Source organism: Heterocephalus glaber, unplaced genomic scaffold, assembly GCF_053883595.1.
Source record: "Heterocephalus glaber isolate CG9 unplaced genomic scaffold, H.glaber_assembly_v1.0 deba00001555, whole genome shotgun sequence".
In the NCBI taxonomy this organism is placed as follows: Eukaryota; Metazoa; Chordata; class Mammalia; order Rodentia; family Bathyergidae; genus Heterocephalus; species Heterocephalus glaber.
The window spans coordinates 7,006,297-7,027,799 of NW_028258346.1; the positions used below are offsets into that span (position 1 = coordinate 7,006,297).

Genomic DNA, 21,503 nt, shown 5'->3' on the forward strand with positions numbered 1-21,503 from the left:
TCTTGCGCAGCAGTGGCGGAACCACTGAGCTAAATCCCCGCCCCTGGGCCCTTTGCTTTTAAACGTCCACCCTCTGAGGAGTGTCAGGGCTGTGAGGGGTACTTTGGAGGGTCTCTGTGGGGAGGGATGGGGAGCATAAGGGCCGGTGTTTGACCTCACTGTAGCCTGTTTCTGTTAAGCCTCCAGGTGAAACCTGCAAAGAGCCTATGAGGGCTTAGAAAGGTTTGAGAACCATTGTTTTAGAAATTTTTTTTGTGCTCGCAATTGTTTATTAGCTTTAAAAAATCTTTCCTCATTTTTCAGAGAACGTTTTTGGGTTATCTAAACCACCCCAAGAATCTTTCAGTGGCTTTCCACTGAGGATATTTTGACAGACTAAATCAAAGGAATGTTGTCTAGTAATTCTCTGCTTTGGCTTATCTTTACTACTTTCTGACAGATTTGAGATTAGGAGCCTCCCCAGGGTCTTAATTGCATTGACTTGAAAAGACAGCTCTGGCTGAAAAGTTCTTTGTGCTTGTTTGTATGTGAATGGGTATTTTTTTTCCTTAGTGGAATTTCCATTTATAAACTCATATTCATTTTCAGGATTGCAGTTTAAACAGGGGGTGGGGGGACACCTTGCATTTACTATGCTATAAAATGATAAAAATGAAATAGCTCATCTTATCAATTTTAGCTCCCAGGAGTATCCTCATTGGCTGAATGGTACCGGGGACATTGGAGGTCTACATGCTTGTGAGAGGGACACATTTACAATCTCCATTCCTGTAGTTAGCCTCCCTCAGCAGTAAACTCCCTAGATTTCAGACAGTGGTACAAGTGACAGCTCTGGATGCCCAAGGATCCATGCTTCCATATTTTTACTTGATTTAAATTTTATTTTCAAGTGACTTTTACTGATTACAGAAGTAAGACAAACCTATTATAGAAAACAAAACAAAACATAGCACCGCACAAGGATGACCATTAAAATGACTCACATTCAGAACATGCAGGCCAGGGCAATTTGGTTGTTTTTCAGAGAAATGAGCCAGTTAAGTTTAGAGGCAGTTCTAGAATAATTTCTATGGTACAGAGTCCAAGTGGGCTCCCGCAAAGGCAGTTGAGGGACTGTTTGCTGTGGAAGGTTGTGAAGGAGTCCAAGTGGCAGGTGACTTAGTTCCTTCCTGGGCAGTGAGTGGGCATGTATGTGTGTGTGTGTTGGGAAGAGTGTCTCCAAGGGTTCTGTCTGAGCCACTCATGACAAGGTATGGAGCTAGGACTGAGAATGTGTCTAGTAGCACTCAGGCTGGGCAGTGTGCCTTCCTTCCTGCAGCTGACGTGCAAAAGAACCGACAGAAGGACACATCACTCCATGTGTCCCTCAGTATCCTCACCTGTGTGGGGAACATACTAATGTTTACCTCAGAGGTTTGCTGTTTAATTAGAGAGAAAGTCTGCAGGGCCCAGGATGTAGGTGTTCTTCGAGTGCTTTCTCCTTGCCAAGACACTGGCAGCAAAAGTAGCAGATTTTTAAGACTATTGGAAAAGAAATTTAAAGCAGCCCTCACTCTTGCTTTCCCCAAGGCAGGTTAAACATTTGCTATAGGAACCGCTTATAGCACAAGAGTTGACACAAAGAACACATTTGCAGTCTGCAGTGTGGCCCATCTGGTAGAGGTTAGGTCAGGCATAGGTTCTTTGTGCAGTCTCAGCGTGGAGGACTTCTTCATTGCTTCATATGATTTTGTTAAAACCAAGAGTACAATCATTTTCATTCATAGGTACAGTCTGAGAGTGTTTTATTTCGGAATATAATGAAGTATGTTAAGTTCCAAAGAAGCTTTAAATAGTTAATGGGAACAAAAGCAAAGAACACAACCTTGAAATACATCTTAGTTATGCTGGAAGCACTTTCTAGATTAGGAAATGCATGATAAAAATTCATGATTTATAAAAGAATCATAATATGTTTAGTTATTTGATTTTCTCTGGTCTATTTTTGATACCTTCTTGCAGAAAGTAAATCATAATGAACTGTAGAAAGTTTGAGAAAGCTGATTTTCAAAATGTTATGCAAGTTTTGTAGTTCTGTACTAAGGTGCCTTATTTTTTTGTTTTGTTTTGTTGATACCAGGAGTCAAACTCGGGTCCTTGCACTTGCGAGGTAGGTGGCAGAACCACTGAGCTAAATCCCTGGCCCGCTAAGCTGCCTTATTAAATGCATAGGTGTATAACAATTTTCTTTCCAGGGGTTGGGGATTTAGCTCAGTGGTTTCGCCACCTGCTGCGCAAGCGCAAGGACCCGAGTTCAATCCCCAGTACCAAAAAAAAAAAGAATTTTCTTTTGAATCTGTCAGCAACATGAATCCCTGCTGTATGCCTGGGGCCATGCCAGGCTCTGCGAGGGCACAAAGGAGGCAGATGCCTGCTTCCAGGGAGTCGAGACTCATGGGGAAGGAGGAAATGCCAGAGAGCTTTGGTCTTGGGTTCAAAGAAAATAACCAGGAATTTGCTACTTTGGGTTTGCTTTTTTGTTATGTTCCCAGGTCCCCAAGATGAAATAGCAGGTTATGTATGTATTTGAGAGCCCACTATTGCGATATATATATATATATATATATATATGTTAAGTATAATTAATTGTCAAAGTAAATGATACTTTTGTCTTCCTTAGAGCTCTGGAACTCCATCCTTTCTCCATAAAACCTCTTCTGCGACGAGCCATGGCCTATGAAACTTTAGAGCAGTACGGCAAGGCATATGTGGATTATAAGACAGTGTTGCAAATGGACTCTGGAATCCAGCTAGCAAATGACAGTATTAACAGGTAATCTAGTCTTGGACAGCTAGCTGAAGTAGCTATTTTATAATGGAAGCGTGTTTTTTTTCCTTCTCCTGCCTTCCAGAGCAGTGTCAAAGTGTAAACGTGATCTTGGTTATTTACTTTCCATGAATGATTGCCAAACCAAATGCCTCTCTCTCTAACTTAATTTCTAACTATCCCTTCAGAGATTTTGAGTTGTCCTCTAGCACCCTTATATTTGTTTCTTGGTTCATTTATTACTTTGGACTGAATATTTCTTTTAATAACACAAAGAATAGATCACACTGCTGCTTATGTACTTATGGTATTAGGAAGGTGTTTTTATTGGGTCATACTCAACACTATAGGACAGGGTCCAAGCGTGCAGTGAGCACCCCCATGTGGCTCGCTCCTGGGGCTGGCAGGTGTTCATTGGCACCATCTGTGGGAGGGGAAGTAAGTGTCTCTATGGTTTCTGCCTCTGGGGTGGACGTATTGACCACCCTGTTAGATGCTTGTGTTATGTGCCCTTGTAAATAGCCGCTGACCTCGGAGGAGTATTAGTTTTTAGAGGTGAAATAGCCAAGAGTTTGAGTCTCATTTACATCATGATCTGCTTACTACCAAGAGAGAAGGAGAAGGGAAGAATTCCAAGATCTCAGAGTTGGGGTAGCATTTAGGAGGCCCTGGGCTCCATACCCAGCACCCTCAACACTCCCAGAAAAAGAATCTCCAGACTTCATAAATTGCTTTCAGATGAAATTTGAAAGTTATGAGTTGGCTGATGTTTCTAGTTAGGTAGAACACCCTGGGACCCAATTCGCCCGAATTAGCGCTCATGTGCTGCACTGTACCGTGTGTTGGCCTAGTGCACCGTGTGCCCTTCTCCCCCTGAAAAAGGCAAAGGGAGAAACATGATATGGTCTCTGTCAGTCAGCAACTGCAATATGGTGAGGAGGGGAACTTATGTAAGACAGAGTATCCCCAGGAGGGCCAATTTGTTAGACAGGCAGGCAGGGGTGTCGCAGAGAGGGCAGGCTGGGTGTGGGCCCCTCAGCTGCAGTGAGAGTGCTTCAGCTGGCCCAGGAAGGGTGCAGGTAGAATGCCAGACCTTGAACAAAACAGTAGAAGATGAGAATGCATGTTTTGCATTAATTCACTTTCTAAATCAGGCTCTGCCTTCCCATGTGGCCCCTGCCCACTTTGGAGAAAACCACTGTGAAGAACTGACAGCCAGCCCCTGGAGCTTGCCTCTGGTGGGCCCCTGGAACTTGTCTGATCCCAGCCCGATAAGAAGAAATGGATACACATATATCTCCATGGGTTGAGCATCCTCAATTCTGAAAATCTGAAATCCAAAGTGTTCCAAAATCTGAAACATTTGGAACACCTACCTGAAACCACAAGGAGAAAATATCACACCTGATTCATGGGATAGGTCATCGTCAAAATGCAGGTGCACGGAGCAGGGCCTGCTGGTGCACATCTGTAATCCTAGCACTGTGAGAGGCTGCAGCAGGAGGATTGCAAGTTCAAGCCTCGCCTGAGAAATTTAGCAACTTAGTGAGACTCTGTCTCAAAAATAAATAAACAAACAAACAAACAAATAAATAATGGTGGGGATGTAGTTCCATGCAAAAGCCCTAGGTTTATTCCCCTAGTACTGAAAAAATTTCAGGTGCACTAAAAATACTGTATAAAATTACCTTCAGGCTACGTGTACAAGGTGTATATGAAACTTAAATGAATTTGATTTAGACCTTGTCCTGAGACATCACATTACATTTACTGCAATTTCAGAATTCTTTGGAAAAAAAAAATCCAAAGTACTTCTGGTCCCCAGCATTTTGAGTGAGAGAATCTTAGCTCGTATTGGTTGTTTGTGACAGGGTGGGACAAGATGCATCCTCAGGGAAATGCAGCCTCCTTGATCGGGAGCCAGTGAGGTCAGGCATCCTTCCAGTGCTGCCAGCCCCCCTCTGCCTGCCCCTCTCCCCTTGTCCCACTGGGTCCATCTCATCCTTTAGGAGAGAACGTGCTTTCTACAGGAATTGCCTCTCCCCAACTCCCCAGCCCTCCCCATCCCCTGCGTGCACCTTAGGTTCCTGTTCTCAGTGCCCCATAACACTGCCTTTCACTGCCCACCCGGACTCGGTGCCCCCCCCCCCTTTCTGGAGATCGAACTCAGGACCTTGTGATTTCGAGGCAGGTGCTGTGCCACTGAGCTAAATCTCTGGCCCTTGGGTGCCCATTTTCTATGACTCTTTTTGTAAAATTCCTTTCTTGCCACCATGCTGGGAACTCTGTAAGGGCAAGATGTAGTTGGAGAAAAAGAGAAGCTTCTCAGTCAGAGGATCTTGTGAAACATCAAGTGGAAAGATTCTTGAGGCATCTGACGGAGTAGAGGGGCCAATACAAAGGCATTTCAGAGCCGGCCTGGTGGTGCAGGCCTGTGATTCTAGCACTCCAGAGGCTGAGGCAGGAGAATGGCAATTTCATGCTCAGCTTCGGCAACTTAATGAGACTATGTTTCCAAATACAAAGGGCTGGAGATGGGGCTCAGGGGAAGGGCCCTGGGTTCAATCTCCAACACCTGGAAAAACAAAAGACATTTCAGGAAACCAAGTGGTAGGTTGAATGGTTTGTAGTAACTGACCAATGGGGTGAAGGGAGAAATAAGTCAGAGAGACTCTTATTCTCAAGTTTCTGCATTACACTTTTATTTAAAAAATTAAGATAAAACTCACATGACATAAAGTTAGCTGCCTTAAAGCGTGCAGCTCAGTGGCATTTAGTGTACTCAGTGTTGTGCATCCTCCACTTCCTTCTGGTTCCAGGACATTTCTTCACCCAAGAAGGAAACCAGTACCTATTAAGCAATCACTGCATTCTCCCTTCCCCCTGCCACCTGCCAGTCTGCTTTCTGTCTTCTGTGGATTTATCTGTTTGGGGTATTTCGCTTAAATAGAGTCATAGACTGTGTGACTTTTTGTGTTTGGTGTCTCACACTTAGCATAACATTCTCAAAGTTTATTCATGGTCTTGCAAAGATCAGCACCTCATTTCTCTTTATGGCTGAATAATACCCCATTAGCGGCTGTGCACATTGCTTCTTGTTTGCCCACTTAGCAGTTGATGGACATTTGGGTGGATTCTAACTTCCCGCTGTGAATAGGGCTGCTCTGAACATTCATGGATGAGTTTCTGATTTTAGTTCCTTTTGGTATATACATGAGAGTGGAATTGCTGGGTCATGCAGTGATTCTGTGTTTAACTTTCTGAGGTTTGTTTTCTATTTTCTATATGTACTCAGGAAGGGTTTTTTTTTCATACCAATTGACTTTTAAGTCCCTGTCATTTTTTAAATTGAATGGTTGTTGTTGACACATTGTTTTATAAAAGATGAAGAGGCCTTACCTGATTTTGCCATTTTAAAAAATATATAAAATATCCATTTTTAAAATCACACTATTGTTTTTGTGAATCTTGTATTTATGCTTGCTTTTCCATCTATTTCAGTTCATGGTGGAAAATTAAGTATCAGCACCTTACTTTTCTTTCTTTTTTTTGGTACTAGGGATTGAACTCAGGGCCTTGTGCTTGCGAGGCAGGTGGCAGAACCATTGAGCTAAATCTCCAGCCCTTCTTTTTTTTTTAATTTAAGCATCTGTGCTTATTTTGTTTCTGTCTTCCATAACCATATTCCTTTCTTCCTCTCCAGGAATCTTAATGTTACATTTCCGTGCATAACTTATTTCCTCCCTGGCAACACATCAACTCTTTTCAGCTTTCAGCTGGTTCTTCCTTCCTCTCCTACTGGTAATACAAGTTTTGCTTAAAACTTCTTTTTTCAAAAGCTTTTTTTTTTCTTCTGCAATTGTGGGTGGTTGTATATTAATTTTTAGTGTTTTTTTTTTTTTGCAATAAAACAGTGAGATTTAGTTATCATAAACAAAGATCACTTTGAAATTTACATTTAAGAAATGGGAAATATGCATATTATAATTCTATGTAAATAAAAAAAATTTTGCATACGAAACATACATGAAACCATAGACTTAACTAACTAGAATGTATTCTGTTAATTACCAATAAGGCTTCTCAGTCTTGGGAAGTGCCTTTTTAAAAATCCAGATTGATTCCAAAGGCATAATTCAATGTTGTTTTTAAATCTAAGTGTAACATTCTGAATTTTTAAAATAAGGAGAAAATGATAGTTAAGGATTTAATATGAATTTTATGATGGTCATTTGTAAATCCCATTAGTAGAAGAATTCTTTTTTGTTTTTGGTACCAGGGATTGAACTCAGGACCCTGTACTTGCGAGCCAGGTGGCAGAACCACTGAGCTAAATCCCCAGCCCCAAGAATTCTTAAAAGAGAATAAAATATTCTAAAATATATAAGATATATTCTAAAATATACTAAAATATTCAACTTTTTCATCTTTATTCATACGAAAAGAAAGTAAGTGGCTTATCTCACAAGGACCAGCTTAGCCGTGTGGCAGTGTCTTGAGAAGCCGCACTGTCTGTCCCACGTGGTAGCCAACCCTCATGAGTGTGAGCATTGATCTTGCACACTTGTCTTCTACCACTGTAGTATACAGTTCGCACAAGGAATTTCTGAAGTACTCTAACTATCCTCAAGAGTAATGCATTATCCATTTAGTAATTGCATTTAATATTATCATGGATATTTCTTTTAGGCCTCCTAAATTTTAGTTTTAAATTTCACTTTTTCAAAAATTAAAATTTTGTCATGTATATTTTATCAAATTTTAAACAAATTTAAAATGTCTTAATTTTTTTCTTTTGATTTGAAAATGGTCTAGCCAGGCGCAGTTGTGGGTGCCTGTAATCCAGGCTACTTGGGAGACTGAGGCAGGAGGATTTAAAGTTCAAGGCTAATCTGGGCAACATAGCAGGCCCCCTCAAGAAAAAAAGGAAAGAAAATGGTCTAAAGTTACGTCAGTAAAGGCAACCTTTTTTGTGGGGGGAGGTATACTGGAATTGAACTCAGGACCTTGTGCTTGGGAGGCAGGTGCTGGAACCACTGAGCTAAATCCCCGGCCCAAGGGCAACTTTTAAAGACCCTTTTGAAAACAGTTTATGTGAACAGAAAATAGCTCAAGATCATATGTTTTCTACAAGGAAGCACACTCAAGTGTGGCGTTTGTCGTCTTGCTGTTGATCTGACCTTCACTCATTTAAAAGAACTGCATGATCAATAGAGGAAACGCCTTTATTTCTTTTTAGAATAACAAGAATCTTAATGGCGCTGGATGGACCAAATTGGCGGGAGAAGCTGTCACCCATTCCTATGGTGCCCACCTCAGAGCCACTTCGAACATGGTGTCCTGTGTCACAGGCTGCCCCCAACCAAGCAGGAGACCCGGGCAGCTGCACCACATCCAGCATCTCAGGTGCGGGGAGCCTGCATTCTTCCCTTCTGCAGGGTGTCTTGGTCCATGTGTTTATTTCCACAGTAAAGCAGAGAGAGAGGATCCTAAACTCTGGCATTAGAGTTTAAGACCCTTTTTTCTCTCTTCTTAACTATTTGGCCTCAAGAATTTGCTTCAAAACCGGGGAGGTTGGTTGGTACACACCTGAAATCCCAGCACTCAGGAGGCTGAGGCAGGAGGATTACAGCGAGTTTGAGGCCAGCCTGAACTACATAGTGAGACCCTGTCTCAAAATATAATTAAAAAATTGCTTCATAGCCCCCATGTTCTGGAGTGTAGGAAAGGGAGACCTTGACAGCTGTCTCAGGAGGTGGTTCTTAGGAAGAAAGGGAGGCGTGTCTGTACAGTAGTTTGTTTATGTGCTGACTGTGTGAATAAATGTTAAGTTGCAATATTCCTAAGAAGGAAAAGAATTAAGCTCTTGAGTAGAACAAAGCCTAAAGAAATGTTGAAAGAGAAACATAAATAGATAGCAGGAAGCCTGGGCTGCTAAGTAGATGTCCACTTCCGGCTTTAAGAGGTTGGTTTGACATTATTCAAGAAGTATGTTGAGCTGAACACTAAAGCTATTTGTGTTCATGTTTCAAAAACTGATTCCACCATACCTCCAGCTTAATGAAAGGTCTAAAAGGCCCTATACTGTTGTCAAAGTGCTGTATGAGGCAGTGGATTGGGTTACAGAAAATTCTTTGAGGGTATTTGTGTAATATCAGCCACTCTGGAGGCTGAGGGAGGAGGATTGCAGGTTGAAGGCTGGCCTGGGCAACTGAGCAAGATCCTGTCTCAAAGATAAAACAAAAAAGGCTGGAGATAGAGCTCAGTGATAGAGTGCTTGCCTAGCATATGCAGGGCCCTGGGTACAGTCCCCAGTACTGCCAAAAAATAAGTAAATGAAAAAATGAAATGCTGTGGTTTTGGTGCTTTGCATGAGCAGCCATATTTGAGAAGGTAGCTCTTGTCATGTGGTCACCTGTGTCCCTGGGTCTTGGCTTAATTCTCTCCCTCTCTTAAGTAGTTCTGGCCTCTTAAAATCTCCAGAATCCAGGAGAGAAAAGGAGGCATATATATATATATAAATTTTTTTAATTTTTTTTTTTGTACCAGGAATCAAAGTCAGGACCGTGTGCTTGCGAGGCAGGCACCAGAACCAAATCCCCGGCCCTATAATATATTTTTAATTTACCCAGTTTGTCTTCTCAATTTATATCAAAGTTTTTCATTGAGACCAGCATGGTGTATGACCAAGTTAATTTATAGCTGTACTTAAAGATATCAAGGCACTAACATGAATATTTCCTCTCTCTTTTAAAAAATTTTGTCCCATAGATGAAGAAATGTTTAAAGCCCTTAAGGAAGAAGGAAATCAATATGCAAAGGACAAAAACTATAAAAAAGCTCTTAGCAAATACACTGAGTGCTTACAGATTTGCAGTGAGGAGTGTGCCATATATACAAATAGGCAAGTGTTTTGTAATTTTATATATTTCTCAGTACTTTTTAAAGTAATAATTTTAAAATAAGTCATTTATTTCCTTAAAATTAATTGACAAAAATTAATTATTTGCCAAAGTGTTTTGTCGTGGTTGTAGGCATGTATGTGGCAAGGTGTCCTCAGTGAGTGTCTCTGAAAGAGGTGGCCACATGCAGTGTGACAGGGTGAGGGTCTGATGTCTGGGTTACTGGGTCCCTATGAGCTAGAATGGTTTCCGGGGAACAATGCCCGCTTCTTCTGAATGCTGAGGGAAGGGACCAGCATCTTTCATAGCATGTAGCAGGAACAGGTGGATGATTCTAGAACACTGCTCAGGAGCCATCTTTGCCATATGTGGTCAAAGACACCACTCTGCCTGGGCATGGTGACCAGTAATGCATGTAATCCCAGCACTTGGGAGGCTGAAGCAGGATTGCTGCAAGTTTGAGGCCAACCTGTGCTACATAGTGTGTTCAAGGCCAGCCTGACCTATATAGCAAAACCTGTCTAAAAAAAAAAAACAACACTCTAAAGTGTGATTTGGGGATTTTTTTTAGGTAGTGTGTAGACTGTGGGGTGACAGGAGGAATAAAGGACAGGTTCTAGGCATTTTCTTAGCTATTTCAGATAAATCCTTAACTTAGCCTCTCACTGTGGCTTTGTACATTTTCCTCTGTTGGCAGCTTTCTGCCAAAAACATCACTAAATCCAACAGCTATTTTCTGGCCTCTGCAGGATGGGCAGCATTGGCTGCTTGGTTTTCCATGGGGACCCTTCTTCCCCTGGCTGCAGTGGCAGGGGCTGTATTTTGTTTGCGTTTATATCCCTAGTGCTGTCACCTCACGCAGTACAAGATAGTGATGTAACGGGAGTCACACATCAAGTTTCTGCTGAACAGCTGTGGTATAGACAGACTTGGCTGTTTTCAGATTTTGACAAGATGTCTAAATTTGCAGGTGCTCTCTCTTTACCTTTCTTAACACTGTGTTCCCTTGTGCTACGCCAGAGCTCTCTGTTACTTGAAGCTGTGCCAGTTTGAAGAGGCCAAGCAGGACTGTGACCAGGCCCTTCGGCTAGATGGCAGGAACGTGAAAGCTTGCTACCGGCGAGCACTGGCTCACAAAGCCCTCAAGGTGAGGGCACCCATGTGTTCACACACATAAATTTCAGCACTGAACAAATCAAATGGTTTTCCTGAACCTAAATCTGGGGGTCATGGAATGAGAGTGAGATTATCTGGGATTTAATCCTTGTAACTATACTAACCAGTACTAAATAAAACCTTGGACTAGGATTCACATCTCACCCCTCATGATAATGGGAACGGTTTCTGACAATCTTTCCGGTTTAAAAGTTGTGATCCTCTGCTTTTCTAAGGAGGATTATTAGTTATGATAGGTTCCCTTTTAAGGGAAGAGTGTTACTGAATGACTGAAACCTGACCACAGTGCCAGCTGGTTCCTCCTGCAAAATCTGGGGTTGGAAGTGGGGTGGGGAAGGCATCCATGTGGAAGATGGGTTGCTTGGGCACATTGGTGATGTATGAGACTTGGACGCTTATGGGTCCGGGGCTGGAGCTGGCTGTCGGTCAGGTCAGTGTGAGACTGCAGAATGGCGTTCCTTTCTCAGAAAACCACACAGTGAGTGCGGAAGACAGGTGTCATGCAATCACACTTCTTCTGCATGGAGACCTTCACAAATGAGTGTTTAAGTATGTAGAAAAGAATGCCACCAGGAAAACCAGAAAATAGTAGAGAATGCATTTCCTGAAATGTTTTTAAATCAAATTTTATTAAGATGTGATTCAGATATATTGACTTTTTTTTTTTTTGGTACGGGGGATCAAACTCAGGGCTTTGCACTTGTGAGGCAGGCCGCGGCACCACTGAGCTAAATCCCCGGCCCTACTGAGTTTGATAAAATGTTTTTCTCCTGTTGCCACCATCTTAATCAAGATAAAGAACACTTACCTCTCTTTAGAAAGTTCCCTGAGGCCCTTTGCAGTCTGCCTCTCCACCCTTTCCCTCTATTTTATTTATTCATTTATTTATTTTTTATTTAGCAGTACTGGGGCTGAAAGTGGGAAACACTGACCTACATTCCTAGTCCTTTTTAAGCTTCCTTTTGAGACAAGCTCTCGCTAAGTTGCTCACACTGGCCCTGAACGTGTGCTTTTCCTCCCTCGTCCTCCCGAGGAGCTGAGATTCTAGGTGTGTGCCGCTACACTGGCTCCATTAATCTAACTTCTCTTGCTGTAATTTGCTTCTTTTTGACATGAACATAAATATACACTACTCCACTCGTTGGGTGTTTTCCATGAGCATGAACCAGAGATTCATCCATCTTGTGTCTGGAATCGTTGCTTTTGAACACTGAGCTGTATGAATGGAATTTGTTTATGTATTCACTAGTTGTCCACACATCATTGCCAGCGTGGGGCTGTTATGAGAAAAGCTGTTCTTATGCATTATGTGCTGTTCTTATGCATTTTATTATGGACTTTGGGGAAAGGAGATGGTTCTTTTCATTCCTTGCCCATCACTGACTGGGAAATGTCTAGTTTTGTTGGGAGGGAGCTGCCATATCATTGCATCACAGACCAAATGAGGACCATCGGAAGAGCTAACGGACTTGGCTCAGTGATAGATATGCATGAATTTATATACAATGTCCAAACTCTTAGAGAAACTCTACCTTGTGCTGCCTACCTTTCTCTTTGAACCTATTTAGCTGCCTAAATGTCAGAAGCTTTACCTAAGGAAGGACTGGAATTTTATACTTAGAATAAATTCTAGAAATTCTATTATGATGCAGAAAGAGAATCCCAAATTTGAGCAACCCTATCCCATTTGATTATGGGGCTGGTACCTTGTTTTTCAGATTTGATTTTATAAATGGCTTCTCTGTCCAGTGGGTTGCGGTATGTGCCAAGTGAGTTTAGTTTCAGGATCTTCAGAGGCCACAACTGCTCCTAACACACATCAGAACTCATTCCTGGGTCCTGTTGTGCAGTGACTGAAAGGAAGAAGTGGCCCGGGGCTGTGGGTACGGGTGCCCTGTCTGGAGCTCCCAGCTGAACTTTCTGCTTCCTCAGATCTTTGATTCGTTTCTAGCTGTCTTCAATAGTGTGTGTGCACATGCAGTTCCCCCCACCCCACCTGGTACTGGGGATCGAACTCAGGACCTTGCCCTTGTGAGGCAGGTGTGGTGCCACTGAGCTAAATTCCTGGCCCTTACATGCAGTTCTGAAAAATATGCACAGAGGTCCTTCAGAGGCCTCTGAATATCTTGCTTTCATTTACAGTTTTTCTGTCCTACCAAGTGCTGGTCACAGGCGGTGTTGTTAGTATAGAGATGAATGAGATGGAGTACTGTACCTGCTTAAGGAGTCTGCAGCCAATAGAGCATGCTACAAGGTGAACAATACCAAAAGAATAAAACCTTGGGAGATAGTTACTACTTTTATAGTTGGGGCATGTCTGTGAATAGTAAATATTATAGCCAACCAATATAACATTGTTTTTTAAAGGCCTACGAGGTTATTAGCATCATTTAATGTCCTCCTTTCTGCCCAAGCCACACTTTGTATCTCTTCCTCCCTCCGTTCTACAGAGCTGCTTCCTCTCCTCCTCTGACTTCTCTGACAACTGCAGCAAAAGCTGACAGCTCCCCTCTTGTCATCTCAATCCTTTGCTCTCAACGGCATCACGACACTCCATAGTTAATCACTCATCTGCCTTTTTTACTGTTGCCCCTCATAGGACCGTGGCTTCCTCCAGTCTGTCCTTTGTGTCACAGCGTTCTCAGCTCTGTGCCTGGGGACCACTTAGTGACCACTGAGGTGAAGGGACCTTCCACCTGCCTGGCGATGTCCCCACCCTTCCTGCTGTCCTGCCTTTCTGCTTAGCTCTATAATCAAAGCACGTTTCCCGATTCACAGGTCTGCCCCAACCACCCCAGATGCTCTCTAGGCAGACTTTCTTGGATGGGTGAAAACAACCCTGTCCCGTCCTGTGGGTTGTACTTCATTTCCAAGGCTGCAGCTCACAGGTCTTTCTTTTCAGATCTCAACTTGACTTCCATACTGGATTATCATCCCCTTAATGGAAACTGCTGCTATGATTATCTCAAAGCTCACTTCTCTGTGCCTCAGTTTCTTCATCAAAAGTGGGAATAATGCAAGAGAGTATTTGTAGGTTACTATGAGAGTCAAGTAATACTTGTGAAATGCTTAGAGTGGTAGGAGTTATCTCCCTCAGCTTGCCTTCCTGCCTCACTCCCTTGCCTTTCACAAATGAGTCCTTGCCTAGGACACTTAGATGTCTCATTAAACAATGTCAGTTTATTTTTTTCTAGTAGGTTCCGATTGTGCCCTTGTAACACAGAGGTATGTGGAGATTTGTTACTAGTACATAATGTACTATAGTTTGCAAACAATTCACCTTTTTAAAAATAAATTAGAGCCGGTCCAGGGATGTAGCTCATTGGTGCCATGCCTGCCTGGCAAGCTCAAGGTTTGATCCCCGCTATAAAAAAAAGAAATTAGAGCAAACTGGGCATGATGGCACAGACCTGTAATCCCAGCATTGGGGAGGCTGAGGCAGGAGAATCATTGAGAATTTGAGGCCAGCCTGGGCTACATAGGGAGTTCAGGGCCAGTTTGAACAACGTAGGGAGACCCTGTTTCAAAAACAAAAAACCGAAATAAAACAATAAAACAACCTCCCTCCCCATCAGAGCAGATTTAAAATTATTCCTGTAAACTGTCATCTTGCTATGGTGTGTTGCTGGGGCAGGGGGCAGGGATGCATCATTCCAGCCAGTCTTTTAGGAATGTCATAGAACCAGTAGCTCAGTTTATCTGAGTTTCAGCTTCCAGTGCATCCTGGTGCTGATGTGTCATGACTGCTGGACAGGTCACGGCTGGGCGTGGTGGCTATGGCAGGAAGACTGTAAATTCAGAGCCAACCTGGGCAAGACCCAGTCTCAAAGGGGGTGGGTCAGTTTGAGGTGGGGCAGTGGCTCAGCATTTCCTGGGTTCAACCCCCAGGATTTGCACCCACCCCCCCAAATAAAACCAGGTTACATGTTATTGCAGTTCTTTGCCTCCTCACAATTTAGCTTAACCAAAAAATACATCTACTGTGTAGTTCTACAGCGTGGCCTGTGCCTGTAGTATGGATTTGTGGCCTCTTGTCTTTTCTGCCAGATTCAGCAGCTGTGCTTAATAGTTATAGATTCTCTTTATTTGTCCTCAGCCTCTTCAGTGCATTGTCTGACCCTTGAGTGACATTAAAAGTTGACATTAGCCTATTTTGGATAGTAACTCTGAAGGGTTTCATGGAAGAATACTATAATAATGACAGTCTGTATGGACCTTCCAGGTTTAACATGTACCACTGGTAGCTGAAGCCGCCTGGCAGCGAGACGTGTGAATTAGAGCCCCATCATGAATATGTTAACCCACTCATTTTATGCATTCATTGGTACAGACTTGTGAAAAGTAGAATAGAGGTTTTACTTTTATTTCAAAAGTGAGAAAACTGAAGCTCAGAAGGGTTAAGTGGGCTTTGCACTGTTAGTAGGGCATAATGAGGTGCTTCATTGTTTTATTTATTCACTCAGCAGAGGAATGCCTACAATGTGTTAAGGACAGTGAAGGTTGTGGTGATACAAAATGGAACATGAGTTTTCCAAGTCCAGTTTCTGTGTTCCTTCCTTTTCAGCAGACACTGGCTGTATTACAGGTTTTATTGTCTTAGCGGCACACTCACCCATAGGCCCACAAGAGTGGTGCTGACGGAAAGCCCCTGCACACCCACCCGCTTTGTCAACTCAGGCTAATTAAGGAAGGTCCCATCTTTTATTTATGAAAATTATTTTTTCTGTCTTCCTCCTTTCAGAATTATCAGGAAAGCTTAACTGACCTCAATAAAGTTCTCCTACTAAACCCAAATATTGCTGAGGCAAAGATGGAGCTGGAAGAGGTAACCAGATTCCTTAAAGATAATACAGCACCATTCAACAAAGAAAAAGAGAGACGGAAAATTGAAATTCAAGAGGTATTTGTATTTTATTATCTGTGAAAGGTCTCTTGGAGATTTGAAAGGTCTCTACAGAGATTTTAAGGTCATATTCCTGAGAGTTCTACAAAAAATCTTTTGTTATTCTTGTGATGATCATTGAGAAATTTAGCTAGTTATAAAGACAAAACTTGCCTTTTGCAGTGATTATTACCGTTGTACTTCCCAGCATGGACCTGCAGTTGTAATGGGCTCTGTATTACTAAAGTTCTCCCTTCTTTGCCCACTCTACCCGGCCTATGAATTGTCCTGCTCCCCTCTGCAGTGCACTGGGAGCCCTTGGCCATCAAACGGCTTCAGGGTAGAGCTGGAGAATGCTGATGTGACTCAGTTTCAGGGGGCCTGCAACCCACATCCTGTGATTTTTCAGATTGACTTTTTTTAGCTCTCTGAACTAAGATCAGCTCCACAGAGGATTTGGACTTCCCCAGTCAAACCTGCTGTCTTAGTTCCTTTCTCGTCGCTGAGATACAACAACTCTAAGGAGAAAAGCTTTATTTTGGCTCACAGTTTGCAGAGTCCATATTCCACTGCTTTGATGTAGGGCGACATGGCAGAGGGGCATGATAGAGAAGAGCTCATGGCATGGCATTCAAGGAGCAGAGAGGGTGAAGGGAAGAGATAAATCCTTCCAGGCCACACCCCCAGTGACCCACCTCCTCTGACCAGGCTTCACCTCCCAACATCACATTTAGGTATAAACAAATCAGTAGGGGCCTGGGATATAGCTCAGTGGTTCCACCACCTGCCTCATAAGTGCAAGGTCCCGAGTTCGATCCCTGGTACCAAAAACAAAAAACAAACAAACAAACAAACAAAAAAACAAAATGAATCAGTAGACTCATCCATGATCAAATCACCCCCCAAAGCCCCACCTATGAGTGCATAAGGCTTTGGGGAGGACATCTAGATATAAACTATAGCATCTGCCTTTGTTATTCCTGACAACCAAATGTTTTCCTTTGCCACTAGTGAAGAATGTCAGGCACAGATTTCAGTACATTCATGAATGTCATTAACATCGTCCCATTGATGGTCTTAAGTTTACTAAGAGGTTCATAGGCAAGAGAAGCTAGAAGTTTTTTCCCTCTAATGAAGGAAGAAAAAGCTGTTTTAAGAGAACTGAAAAATATAAACTCACTTCTCTGTAAAGGGTAAGGAACAGTAAATGTAAAATTTATCATGAAAGAAAATTATTATAGGTCCTCCTTTGTGTAATTTTACTCATGGAAAATTTTAAAATAAAATTTTGTTAAATTCTCAATGTAAAATGACCTTATAAAAACTTTACAGAAGAATACTTTTAGGCCCGGGGATTTAGCTCAGTGGTTTCACTGCCTGCTGCGCAAGGACCCGAGTTCGATCCCTGGTACCGAAAAAAAACCCCCCCCCACACACACACAAAAAAAAAAGAAGAATACTTTTATGAAAACCTAAAACTTTTCCTAAAGAAACTGCACATTTTACAATTTGTTACAAATTAGATTTTTCACTAAGAAACATGATTAAAGTACAGTCTACTTGTGGTTTTCAGTTCCCATTTTGACACATGTAACTTAGGATATTTGTGGTGACTGTCACGCGGTGTCATGGTGACTTTCTTTTCCTTGTGAAGGTGAATGAAGGCAGTGAAGAGGAGCCTGAGGAAAACCCAGCAGAGGTCTCCACTGCCTGTCTGGCTTCTGAGAAGGGCGATGAAAGCACTGGGCCGCCAGAGCACTCCGAGTCACTTCAGATCTCCAAGCCTATTAATGCCTATGAGTTTGGTCAGGTAATAAATGCTATCAATACCAGGAAAGATGAAGAAGCCTGTGCACACCTTTTAGCCATCACTGGACCAAAAGATTTGCCAGTGCTGTTGAGTAACAAGCTTGAAGGGGATACATTCCTTCTCCTCATTCAGTCTCTGAAAAATCATCTTATTGCTAAAGATCCTGCCTTGGTGTATCACCATCTTTTGTATCTAAGTAAAGCAGATAGATTTAAGGTAAGTGGCAAAATATTTTATTAATAGAGATTGAGTTTTTTCAGGGTTTCTAAAACTTTAAAAATGGTAATTATTTCATTCTTTCAGATGATATTGACACTCATTAACAAGCACCAAAAGGAACAAATTGAACAGCTGCTGAATGAGCTTTCAGACATACCGAACAACCATTTTACTTTAGAAGATGTACAAGTCCTAAAAGACCTTTATGAGCTTTAACTCAAGATTACTGTTAACTCCTTCCATGTACGCATATGTTCCAGCAATGTTCATGAGATGGTACTATAATAGTTGCATAGATAAAACCTGGATGATAAAAATCCCTTGGCCTGAACTGTAAGACAGTCTTATTTTTATACACAGAACATGTATATTCTGTAACCTGCTTTTTATTAGTTGTAAATATTTTATGTACCAGAACCATATCTTTATATTTAATAAGTGTATTTGGAACATGTTAAAAATACATTTTAATTTATAGCACACATTTTCTTTTGGTAACTTAGCTGTTAAATATTTCAGCTAAATAGCATTTCTTTAGGCTACGCAGTCCTCTAAAGTTTTGATGGAAATAAATTTCTTTAAAGTTCTCTTTTAAAACTGAAAGTCATTAACAGTAATTATTATGTCACTTTATATCCTGCTAAGTATCCCATTTTATATGCGTGGATTTCAATCTGTTAAAACATGATACAACTCCGAAGTCTATAATCTGATTATTAGTTTAATTAATTTAGTGCCCTAAGAGGAACTTATTTTTTCTAATAATGGAAGCATTGCCTAATGATTAAGAATAAAAATAATGGGCCGGGGATTTAGCTCAGTGGTTCTGCCACCTGCCTTGCAAACTCAAGGACTGGAGTTCGATCCCCAGTACCAAAAAAAAAAAAAAAAAAAAAAGAATAAAACCAGAAGTTTCTACCTCTTTCCACATTTTAAAAAAGTGACTTTTTCTTATATAAGCAAAACAACCACTATATAAAAGCAGACTGAGCCTGCATTTATATTTGAATTGTCACCTTCATGTTTTCTCCATTTAAATGTCCCCTCCTGCCTTTATTTTCTGCTTTCATGACTTTATTTATCGCTTTACTGTAAAAAGGGAAGAACTTGTTTTGCAAACTCCTTTGTTAACTGGGTTAAGAAAAGGCATTTCTTGCAGTAAAATATTAAGATCCTAAATCAGTGTACAGCTACTTATTCCTGTAGTCTATAGAGTCAATTCCCCTTTTTAGGAGTATTTTCCTGTTCATTTAAAAGTGATGATGAAAGATTAATGTCACCTTGTTTCCATAGTCACTGTCTTTTATAATTACAGAATATTTTCAAAATTATCATGTAAATGGTAATTTATAATGTAAATGGTAACTTTTCAAACTGTACCATTTTTTTCTTTCAAGCTCTTCTCTTCTTTGTTCATGTGTGAAAATCTACCGTAGTGAGTATTTTGGTCTGCAAGATACAGGTTTCTCCTTTTTATTTTTTAATTTTAATTTTAATTTTGTTTATTCATTAAATGTATTGGTACATTTTAGGTATACAATATGATGACATTCATCATTGGGATCTTGTTCCTTTACATGATGTATCTTGGTTCTTATTTTTTCCCCCTTCCTCTCCCCTCCCTTCAATCCCTCCACACTTCCTTATTTACAAAGATTTTGTTCATGTTTTTCCTTTTCTCATATTAATTCCTTTCCCTTCTTTCCTTTCCCCTATCCCTCCCACTTCCCCTTCCCCTTTGCACCTTTTCTTCCTATTTCACATTATCTGTTATACATTTTCATCCTTATTTACCTTGAGTTTCTCACACCAGAGAAACTATTCAGTATTTACACGTGTGTGTCCTATGTATTTCACTTAGAGTTTGGCCTCAACATGCATCCATTTAGTCTCCTTTTTAATGCCTTTACCTTTATAGAAATAAATGATGGGATTTTGTTACATGGCTGTCTCATAGGCTGTGTGGCTTAGTTTGTGTAAGTACACTGTGATGTGCACATGGCACTCACCAGTGATGCACTGTTCAGAATGTATCCCTATCACTAGGCAATGGATGATAGTGTTTTTGCTCTCTTACTCTAAATATACTCATTGCCAGCTGCCATGTTGTTAGAAAAAGATAAGAAAACTTCAAATAGTACAGACACCTTTATCTACCGAGCAACAGACAGATGTACATCAAGACCCTCCAGTAGAAATACTGTACCTAGATGAGTGGCTGGCCCTTGAGCTTTGGTGCCATCTCCTGGAAATTGGTCACGTTACAATGGCTAAGAGATTATCCACAGGCTGAGCTTCAGACTATTTACAGTAGCAAGATCTTTCTTTCCCAACTTGTCATTATTTTGAGGGCAAGCCAACACTCTAACCGCTGCATATTGGAGGTTGCTTAGCAAATGTTTGTTGAATGAATGGATCTCGAGGATAGTGCCTTAAAAAATGCTCACTTCCAGAGTTCAGATGAGAGAAGTTTCTGTTAGAGACACTGATGACTCTCCATTTCTCAACAGTGGTTCTTGGAATGTTTGCATACAATCACTTGGGAATCTTAAGAGTCCAGGAATCTGAACAGAGCTCTTGTGATTCTTTGGCAAATTGGAGCTTATGGCCTACTGGCCAACAACCTGGAATTTACAGTGACTAATATCTAAAGTGCATAATTGCTGTAAGTGGACTGAATGAATTTTGACCCTTTGAATGAAGCATTGGGAGTGATAACTCCTGCCTTCAATAAGCTTATGATTAATTTGGAAAAACTCAGCAATAACATCAAGTATAAGAGTCTGCAGTAGAAAAAAAGTATAAGTGAAATGTTCCAGGGTCACAGGTGTGAAATGGCCAAGTAGAGTTAGTAAAAAAATGTTTTTGAAAAGTTTCTGCCAGGGGTATCACAATCCCCAACTTAAAACTATACTACAAAGACACTGTCATAAAAATAGCATGGCACTGGCAAAGAAACAGACCTGAGGATCAGTGGAATAGATTAGAAGATGGAGAAACAACTCCAGTCATACTCAGCTACCTCATTTTTGACAAAGGAGCCAACCATCCTCACTGGAGGAAAGATAGCCTCTTTAATAAATGGTGTTGGAAAAGCTGGATTTCAACCTGCCAAAGATTAAAACTAGACCTCTATCTTTCACCATGCACTAAACTAAAATCGAAGTGGATTAAAGATCAAAATATTAAAACAAACACTAGGCTTGCTGGAAGATAAGTTAGGTAGATGTCTCGAAGACATTGGCATAGGAAAAAACTTTATGAACAAATCTTCAGTAGCATGGGAACTAGCACAAAGAATCAATAACTGGGATCTCATCTTATTAAAAAGCTTCTGCACTGTAAGAGAAACCATTAACAGAGCTAAGAGACAACCTACGATGTGGGAAAAAATTTTTTACCAGCTGTTCCTCAGACAAAGGTCTACTATCTAAAATATATAAAGAACTAAAAAAAAAAATCAGACTTCCCAAATATAAAGACCCAATTCGAAAATGAGCATCTGAAATGAACTGACATTTCTCAGATGAAGTAAAAGCAGCAAATAAACATATGAAAAAATGTTCAACATCACTCATCATTCGAGAGATGCAAATGAAAACAACACTGAGATTCCACCTCACCCCAGAAAGAATGGCTGCTATCAAGGAATCAACAAATAACAAATGCTGGAGGGGTTGTGGGGAGAAAGGAACCCTTCTCCATTGC

At 41.2% G+C, this 21,503-nt stretch overlaps 1 protein-coding gene across 1 annotated transcript in view; it reads left to right on the forward strand.

The window, feature by feature from the left end:
- The window catches only part of Spag1 (sperm associated antigen 1), a 61,115-nt gene extending 41,377 nt beyond the window's left edge, over window positions 1–19,738 (forward strand). Inside the window, exons 13-19 of the mRNA XM_087190679.1 lie at window positions 2,660–2,812; window positions 8,046–8,212; window positions 9,578–9,710; window positions 10,729–10,855; window positions 15,626–15,784; window positions 17,421–17,792; window positions 17,880–19,738. Coding sequence (XP_087046805.1) covers window positions 2,660–2,812; window positions 8,046–8,212; window positions 9,578–9,710; window positions 10,729–10,855; window positions 15,626–15,784; window positions 17,421–17,792; window positions 17,880–18,011 — 1,243 coding nt within the window. The 3' untranslated portion in view covers window positions 18,012–19,738. The remainder of the gene's footprint in view (window positions 1–2,659; window positions 2,813–8,045; window positions 8,213–9,577; window positions 9,711–10,728; window positions 10,856–15,625; window positions 15,785–17,420; window positions 17,793–17,879) is intronic.
- Window positions 19,739–21,503: the final 1,765 nt, after the last annotated feature.